At 48.1% G+C, this 9,728-nt stretch overlaps 1 protein-coding gene across 1 annotated transcript in view; it reads left to right on the top strand.

Moving 5' to 3' along the window:
* The first annotated feature begins 6,823 nt into the window (after window positions 1-6,823).
* SIAH3 (siah E3 ubiquitin protein ligase family member 3) overlaps window positions 6,824-9,728 on the top strand; it is a 48,924-nt gene continuing 46,019 nt past the window's right edge. The window contains exon 1 of the mRNA XM_054842354.1: window positions 6,824-7,384. Within this exon, the coding sequence (XP_054698329.1) occupies window positions 7,250-7,384 (135 nt within the window). The 5' untranslated portion in view covers window positions 6,824-7,249. The remainder of the gene's footprint in view (window positions 7,385-9,728) is intronic.

Here is a 9,728-nt window from a genome sequence, read left to right as displayed (position 1 = left end):
CCCACTGTCTCAGGAGGCACGGTTGGCTAACTCAGGCATAGGCATCTGATAGAGGAAGATGTGTGCCACCTCCAATGGCTGGAAAATCCTCAGTGAAAGTCTCCTAAATCTGCCTCGACCAGATTTTGAAGACAAAAAAGTCCAAGACCAGAAAAACGTGGACGTAGGACCCAAAGCTGTGAAGCAAGCCTGAATTATTTATCATTCTTATGACCCAGAAAAGCAGGGACTTCAGTCTGTCTTGCTGGGTTGTTTGGATACAGCTCTCCACCTCTTCATTTCCCAGGCCCTTCTCCTCCGCGGGGTGAGGCAAGAGCAGCATGACCTGGTTCAGCAGGGCTCATCTACACACCCAGAAGCTGCTCACACTTTGAGGTGAGCACAGCAAGTCTGTCTCATTCATGCTACCTGTCTGTCCTTCGAACATCTCCATGCATGTGTCTCTGTGTCTGTTTTAAAGCAGTTGGACTGAAAATTAAACCCCATGGTGACTCTGGCAGGCTCCTGGGGAGGTCCCCAGCATCCTGATTACAAACCAGTGCTGGAGCTGGGAGCACACTAAGGAGATTAAAGGGTGACACCGGCGCTGCCACCAGCCTGTGTTGCTGACTGCCGCTTCCCCCGGCTGAGTGCAGCTCTGGAAGCAAAACGCCAGCCCACAGAGCGCGACCAGAGACAGCCTCTCAGGCTGGCTCCCCAGCAAATGAGAAACTCTCCAGCCCTTAAAACCTGCTCAGAATTAGAGGCTGCCTCTGAACAAGCCGCTGCGCGGACTGTCAGCAGGAAAAGGAGCCTCCTCCATCCATCACTCCTGGCACCTGGTGCTTCTTCTCTCTGACACAAGGCGACCGAGGCGGCTACGGTCCATCCACCCCCCGTGCTGGTTTGGCCCGGGGCAGCAGAACTCTCTGCTGGGCAACTGCGTTAGGCTGGCAATTGAAAGCAATACGTCCTTATGGTAATGTGGGCACCAGGCAGCCACTATGAATAGGAAATGATGGCAGTTACTTTATCTAATAACAGCGTGAAAATGTAAAGTGTCTTTATTGAGCTGCTGGCTTGCTGGTGAGAGTTAAAGGAGATGCTCTCTCGGGTACAACATTTGCAGAGAGAAGTGGCATGAGATATTGCCATAAACTCTCTCGATAATAAGCGAGCAGAGGAAGGGAGAGCATACCAAATGCAGCGGTGTGAAGGGACAAAATTAAGAAGGTGAAGGCAGCAACCTTTTTCCCTAGGCAGCAAATGTTCCCCAAGGAGGAATGAAGAATTCCCCTCTTGACCCAGTGACTAGAAAACTCATGTACTGCTAATAATAATGTAGGAAGGATGGCTTTGAAAGGAATAAAAAAAACTTCTCTTGCCATATTAGTGTCCTTCAATACCAGAGGGAAACGTAAGATTCTGCCAAAGGGAGATTAGCAGCAAAAGCCCAGCTCAGCAGCTGTGCATTGCTGATGCTCTGCAGGCAGCCAGGGGGTGCAGAAATTACTTTTGCCCTGTGACAGATGGGGGAGACGTGGCCCAAGCGTGCGAACGATGTCCGCGTACATCCCCAGCTATTGCAGCGATGGCATTGGATGTGCAGCGTTGCAAAGTAGCTCTGAGGACAATGACCACACACAGTTGAAGGCGAGCTGCTCAGAGGGAGGAGGAAGGCAGCGCTGAGGAAATGTTGGGAAGAACATCAGAATTGTGAAATTGGTTCCAGTTCAGCAAATTCCGTTTTCTCCCTGGTTTTGTAAGATTATCTTACATTTGTCACTGATACCTTAATTGTCATGTTATTTAACTACTTGAAAGACTGCTTTTGATAGTTCTGGCCCAATAAAAACTGTCCATTTGAGAAAATGAAGATTTTGGATGAATTTAAGATCAATTTCTGCTTAAAGCATCCATACAATTCCTGTGCAGTTATTGCTTATATAGCCACATGGAGTCAAAATAGAGTTTTTAATACATATTTGGCAAAATAATTCACAACAAATAAAGTACTTAGGTAAAGACAACAACTTTTGACAGCACTTTGCTTTTGAAAAAATAGATCATTTTTTTAAAGACAAAAAAAGATTCGCTGATGTTCTTGCACCATAGAAGATGAGAGGAGGGAGTACCTCCATGCATTTTTGAGGGAGGTTTGCAGTTCCCCTCCCTGCCCTCAGGCAGTTCCAGCTCCCATGTGTCTGTGCTGAAGTGGTGTGAAATCTGCCCTGCAAGCGAAGAAGAGGTGTGGGAATGGGGACCCAAAGGAGTGGACATGTCATGCCTGTAACCAGTGCACCGTGATGCTGTGAGCCAAATTTTGCTTCTGCACTCATCAGCAGTGAGGAGCAGATCAGGCTCAAGAAGAGATGATGAGGAGGTAGAGAAAATGCATAGAGAAGCCACAAGAGTGACCTGATCTTGGGCAAGAAAGGTGCTTCGCAAAGGAAACACTGTCTATTGGATTTTCTGAAGGAGATTTTAGGCAAAAACTGTCTTCACATGGAGAAGGTCTGTGATGGCAGAGGCTGCCTCAGTTCAGCAAGGGAAGGCACAGTGACTTTCTGCAGGCAGAAGCTTATGCAGGAAAATAATTCAGACTGTAAATATGATAAAAAATGCTAGTGGTGAAAATAAATAACCTTTGGAAGAACTTACCAGGAGGTGCCACTGGTCTCCTTCACAGGAAACATCAAAGCCAGGCTTTTTGGAAAGGATGGGTTCCAACCAAAGCACAAAGCAGTCGGTATGAAGTGACATGTGCTTTACAGGGGCCAGGCTGGAGGATTACCACTCTCCTCCTGGTTTTAAAAATTGCTGACTCCGCTTCCCTAAGGATGTGCCCTCCAGTGCCCCAATACGACAGTTGTAGGTGCTGAGGGAATGCCAGGAGAATGGACAGCAGGTGGTGGCTCCTGCTTATGAGCCAATTTGAAATGTCATCTCCTGTAGTCACTGCTGGGGACAGGGAGCTGGGCTGGAGGGACCATTGCACTAAGCTAGTGAGATATTTCTTATGTTCTTGCTTAAAAGGTCTAGTGGAAAACAGAGGAAAATGAGAGCTAACAGTGCAAACACCTCTCCTCAAAACCTGCCGTGAGACCCAGGAGAGCAGACGAAGCTTCATACATTGTTTGCTTCCAAAGGATGTAGAAAACTGCCTGATGTCCCAGCCAGGTCAGGGGAAATGCATCCTCAGTGCGCCCGGTTCCTCCCAAGACTACAAAAGGAGCTGGGCTGATGCACTCAGATGCGGAGTCGCAGGAGAGGTGCCTAGTTGTCATGCATCCTGCTCCTCCAGCCCCTAGCCAGGCAGAAAATGGACTCAAACCTTGGCTAGAAGGTGGCAGGGACTGGTTTAAATGGCCAGCTAGCATCTCCTGAGAGCAGGACTCAGGGTGTAAAAGGGGTCCTTCCCTGCCCCAGGACACAGGGAAGTATAAGCAGTGGAAACAGAGTATGTCCTGCATCAGCCAGCACTGCCGGAAACCCTACTGGCAGCCAATGATGGGGCCACACAAGCAGGCTGGTAAGCTGCCTGAATGGATAGTAATGATGCCCTGAACAGCACCTGTCTCTCCCGTCCTTGGGATAAAAACTAGTGCCAGTGTTGTCCCAGGCACGTTAGGTTTCCCCCACAGCTGTCGGTAACAGCCTGGTGCCATCTGCTTGGAGTCATCCCATGGACGTCAGCAAGAGGTGCTCACCCAGGTTTATACAAGTAGGGATGAGAAGGGACTTGGATTCGCTGTGGTGTCTGGCGGGGCAGGAAAGGAGAGAGAGCAGTATGTAAGGTCACCCCCAAAAGTGCCCAGTCAGAAAGATAAATCTGATTGAAACCCAAGCCCTGCGATTTAACGTTGGGTTCGGACTGAGCGATGCATCTCCCAGACTGTCATCCTGCCAAGTTGCATGATGCCTGGACACCTGCAGTTCCCCACAAGCGTTTCCCTTTCACGTCCACAGCTTGGACCGAAAGCAAAGTGGGCAAACTGGAAAGCTAGCACTGCTGTGGCCAGTTTTTATGTCTGTCTTATCCTATTATCGTGCTAACCTGGTGCAGCCGCACCAGCATCTGAACTGTTAGATCATTGTAATCCCATGCATATTACAGTGATGCCACTAGAGCTGCTAATTTGGCAAAATCTGGATCCTAATGAAGATTTAGCCTATGGCCTTTTGCCACGTCACGCTTGCATGTTACAGAATTAACTATCTTGGAAATAACAGCTGCAGTCGCCAGAAATTTTCAACCAGCAGTTAAATGGGATTCATCAAGTGCCCCTTGTATGTGGACTTGTTCCTCCTCTCTCTGGCTGCATCCATACAGCCCAACAACGCCATGGAGGACCTGCTGCATGGTTTGAGGCCAGGTAGGGCAGCAGACCTTGCATCCCCAAGCCTGGATGAGACCACCATGAGCTCAAATTAATAGAGTTACACTGGTCAAGAGCCCCTGTGTGCAAAAGCAGAAGAAAGACCTGGATCCACACCTGCACATTAGACCATGCTGCTGAGCTTTTGCTTGCAAGTGAAGCTCCATGCACAGCCAGCTGCCACAGCCCAGTGGATGTAGGATCCCTTGTCAAGCTGATGCTAAGTTCTGTGTCAGTGGGTGCTGCGTGTGGGTCTCAGGACACAAACAATATGGGCAATAAAACATTTTCCAAAAGTGTCACCATGAACGTGAACTCACACACCAAGCAGGAGTTACCTTCAGATGCACTGAACACTTTTTTTTGTCCTTTTCTGCAAATATTGCTGGTAGGGAGATGCTCCTCAGAAGGTCACATGTAGAAGGTGAGATGGGCACAGATGCATACAGGGATTTGGGCACTGCAAAGGTCCCTTGCCCACCCTTGAAGGTGGTCTTTTCTTTGCAAGAGCGACAACCCTTTTTGCATACCAGCCCAATGGCCAGGATGTATATTTAGGTTGAAGGTGTCTCTGTGTGCCTGTGGGATCAGGGACACCTCTCCTGCCTGCCCCAGAAGGCAGCTGGGTCTTAGGGGGGTTGGACCACGGCACTGCCAGAGCCCCGAGGCTGGCTGGACAGGAGGAATGAGGGGTGCTGTCTCTGCTGCCCACAGATGTGGTCGTAGCCCCAAGCCTAAACATTCAGTTGAGTCAATCAGTCAAACAGAAATAATCCCATGGGATTTAGGTGGTGATAACCAGTGTAAATAGCAAGGACCTTTTTCTCGTTTAAAGCTTTGATGACAGAATACTTGCACTGATAACTTGCAGGTTGAAATTTGCTGGTATAAAGTGTTTGTGCAGCTACCAACTACAAATCAGAAAGATATAAATAATAAATAGCTGGATGCTCACGGTTACTTTGGGAACAGAGAAAAGGATACATGTAAGCAAATCAATTCACTCACTTGTCCTCAAGTCTGTCTGAAAATATTCTCAAAGTGTCTCTCAGCAGTGCAAAAATTATCTCCTGTTCTCATTTACAAGCAAATGTTAAGAAATGAGAAATACATATTCCTCCTGTCTGTAATGTTGGGGGTTTTTTTGGGGAGGTGTCATCAGCTGTTCCAGCATTCACAATTTCCCACTTATTTATCTACTCAGACCTCCTTTCTTTTCTTTTTTTTTTTTTTTTCCTTTACACAGAGGCTCTCTGCAGTCTGGCAGAGCTGGTATTGCAGTATTGATTTAGGAGGAGGCTGCTGTGACAATCCAGTCCCGGGCTGAAGCCTGCGTCGTACGGGGGCTGCTCTGTCCGGAGCAGCAGCCCCACCCCCAACGCGGGGCTCACATTTAAAAAGAAGCAAAAAAAAAAAAAAAAAAAAAAAAAGCTACTTTTATCTGTTCTGCTTTGAAGGGAAAAAGGATTACCAAGGCTAAATAAGCCATCTGAGTACTTAGCTAGCAAGCCTAAATAGCACCCTGATAGGAAGTTCTGGCAGAGAGCTAATTAAATTAACCCTCTTTGATTTATTAACAAGCAGAGCAACATATCACACAGGATTGTCCCATGAAATGAATGTGCTTTCTGATTCCCTCGGCTGCTTTGGCGCAGTCACCTCCCGGAAAACCCGGTTACGGGGACTCAAGTTTAATGAGACTCAATGGCTCGAAAAGGATCCCTGCCCACCAACAGAGATGCGCACTGGTAATAATACGCAAAAGCATGTTATTTTCCTTGCACTTCCCTAATTCCTTTTTAATGCCTAGGACAATCTAATGGCTAATTAGTAATTTCCTGCCCACCGATATGCAGATGAATGACAAGCAAAAGCCTTCTGCATGTTTAATTATTCTGTTGATTTAGAAGCCACTTTTCCCTCAGTGCAAGTTTCTCTGTGTGTGTGCTCTCATGCATCATGTATTTCATTATTTTTAGAAGCATGCTCTGTGCCTTTTTATGTTCTCATAGTTCCAGCATCCAGTAATTACCGTGTTTTGTGTCCAACGGACCTGATCCACCGGCAAGTGTAAATCAGGAAAACATTGCTGACTTTAAATGGAGTTATTCCAAGTTACACCAGACCTGAGACCTGACCTCTCCTATTTTTAGTGGCGAGGGGCAATGTTATTTGAGCGCCGGCACCCTTGTGAAGTAGCAGAATGTAAAATTTAGTAAACTTCAGAGTGGTGAAAATCCAAATCAAAGCCTGCAAACGCACAGACGTGAAACTATTTATATAGCGAGCTCTACTTCTGCTTAACCCCTGCAAGGAACTGTAACTCTCTTTGCATATTTGATTTTTCTCCCTCAGTAAAACATAGTCTACTTAATCTATTTTTGCTACTTTCTAACAGTTTCACTGGTGAGCTTCTTCCCTACACCTTACATTTGGCTTTGGTATCCAAGCGCTCTTTTGCTAAATTAAGGCAATTAATAAATGGAGACGTTAAGCAATCAGTTTTGCCTGCATATCTCCACAGCCTTACGTATGACTGGCTGTAATCACAAGATAAATGCAATGTGCTGGTGTATGGTAATGTTCAATAATACATTCTCCACCAGGCTCAATTCATCAGGGAGTTTCTGGAGGGGAGGCATTCGTTATTGGCTGTCTCCGGACCTCAAGGATAACATTTCTGTCCTTTCCATTGGCCGCCCTGCTGCTGCAAGCCTCTTCCCGTCTTATTTTGATGATGAATATGAAGGCATGCTAAGCCGTGCCGGAGCGTAGCTCTCACCGACTGCACTCCCTCCCCGGGCTCAAGGACTCAGGGGCTCCCTCGCTGCTTCCCCTGCCCACCACCAGCAGAAGCAGCAGCAGCAGCAGCAGCAACGCCAAAAGTTGTGATGCTTTTCTTCACCCAGTGCTTTGGGGCTGTGTTAGATCTCATTCACCTGCGGTTTCAGCACTACAAGGCAAAGAGGGTTTTCTCAGCTGCCGGGCAACTTGTCTGCGTCGTCAACCCAACGCACAGCCTAAAGGTGAGTTAAAAATATTTTTTTTCTCTTCTGGCATCTGCTCGCCTTCCCCACCACACCACCATCAGCGTTTCTCCGCAGGGAATGAAATGATACTCTGGCAGCAAGGGGAGAGTGCTGTTCACACATTGCAGCCCTGGCAGAGAGGGTGTTTGCATTGTCTGGCTGCACGATTCCTTTCGGAGCGAAGGAGAAGCAACCCGCTGCTCCAAGCGATCGTGGGAAGTCGCTGCTCCCCCTCCCCAAAGTTTCTTCATCCCTTTCACCTGTGTAATGAGCATGCATGTTGCAAGCGTCTGGAAAAAATGACTGGAAAAGTTAGTTGGATGAATTAACTTCCCTTTTTGGTGGAAGGATGCTGAGTGGTCTCCCAGGCTGACATAGAAGCACAGCAGGATGCTGCCAGGCAGTGGGGAAGCAGGGAGAGGGGGGGTGGCAGCAGAGAGGTCTCCGGCTGCTGGTCTTGTTTGCTTTTTCAGGCGAAAAAGGCTGTTTCTGTCTCCTGAGGGGAGTCTGAAGGCATGCCTCTGGCACTGAAACCGTCCTTAAGCCGTTTGCAAGGTGAATCTATTTTAGGCAGAAGAATACATTTGCCTTAATGCAAAACTATTTATAGTCCCCAGAAAACATTTCTCTTACTTGCACAGTTCTGGATTTTCACTGACAAAGTGTCAACAGCTCCGTCTATGCCAGAGCCCTGATGTTTGTATGTAGAGAAGGAGCAGCAGGGGGAGAAAGCGACTGGGAGGCTTTAATTACTTTATCACAGTAGTGAATGACCAACTTTAACAAAGTGATTCCTGTTTCGTGGGAAGTCCTTGCAGACCTGACTTGTGATGCCGCTCTGCTAGCCCAATGCAAGCTTGGAAATGAATTTAAATCAGGACAACTTATCTTTAGCTCTGCTGGGGTCCCTGCGAGGAACTCGGAGGGGTTGTTGGGGAGCGTCTTTCCCGAGCTGCAGGTCCCCGGGAGGTCCATTGTTGGGGTAAATCCTTCTTCAGAGCAACATCCCCTCAAAAAAGGCAGATTTCCTGGAGTTATAATTCCAGTGTCAGGCTGTGCTCAGGCAGGGGAAGGTTGTTTCTAGCAGGGCACCAGCTCCAGGAGGATTTCCCCGCACGGCTGTGCTCAACCCGGGAAGCACTCCCGGCCGGGGCAGGCACTCCTGAGCACGGATTGCTGGGGTGCGGGCTCGCCTCTCCCGGCATCACGCTCGGCTGCCGACACAAGCTATTTAGGAAACACGCAGCCCTGTCATTATCTGAAAGGATGTGGTCATCAGAACGGATAAAAGAAATAGCCGTGTTCCTAAGTACTTGGGGAGATTTTGTAAATGAATGCTTCTGTGCCTGACCCCTTTTATGTAACTGTCTTCTGCCACTTTCATCTATAATTTTAATTGTTTAAAAAAAAAAAAAACTGAGCAGAAAAAAGGTTATTGAAGGTCACAACACAGTTTCAGTGACAGTGGCACCCTCTGATGAGGTCCCGTGAGCACAGAGAGTTGTCCACTGACTGCTCCACTGGTATCTAGGACTAGACCTGAATTTAGCAGTTCAGGTCCTCTCGAGTCACACGTTTGCTGTTGTAGGATCTGCAGCATTTTACCTTTGAGCATACCAAAAAAGTTGATGTTTCTGTTCCTCTCTGTTAAACACAAGGGTATTTCAGTTTAATAAAATCCCTCACAGCCAAGGTCTTCACTGCTCAGACCCAAAGCCCAGCAGAGAGACAAGCAATCTTGTTACTGTCTTGGCAGCTCTTGAGAGGAGGTGCTGGATGCAAAACTCTCTTGGAAACAAATGGGAGCCTCCAGGAAAAGGTCCAATGTGTCAATAAAGCCCCAGTGAGAATCGCCTTCACCTGGGTGGGAATTGCTCCTGTGATAGGGTTGTAGTGGGAACCCGATGGTACGTGTTTTCCCACATGGGCATGTTGAGACACCAGGCAGATGGACAAGCTGGCAATAAACCTCTCTACTCCGAAAAAACCCCTCTGACTGTAAAATGAAATATGCTTTGAAAATGCTCCTGAGTTACCCAGCTCACATCCAGCTGGGTAAATACGGTGGGCTTTAGCTCTGATCTGCTCTCAAGGTGGTCAATGTGGTTTCCCACCAGCTCTGTAAGGAACGCACCACTTTGTGGTGGCACCCAGAAGCAACGAGTGGATCGGACCCCTTTGTGCACAGCACAGCACTACCCGTGCCCACCCGCAGGTGTTAGGAGCCTGTGGGCCAATGCAGCTGTCTCCAAGAGAGACACCTCGCCCCACCTGCTCTGGCCTGGTGGTCAAGAGGTGGTCGCCTCCAGCCAGCAAGGCACTTTGCCCAAAAACTGGTGTC

Source organism: Grus americana, chromosome 1 (genome assembly GCF_028858705.1).
Source record: "Grus americana isolate bGruAme1 chromosome 1, bGruAme1.mat, whole genome shotgun sequence".
In the NCBI taxonomy this organism is placed as follows: domain Eukaryota; kingdom Metazoa; phylum Chordata; class Aves; order Gruiformes; family Gruidae; genus Grus; species Grus americana.
Note: the sequence above shows the minus strand (reverse complement) of the source record. Positions and strands in the feature narration are given on the sequence as shown.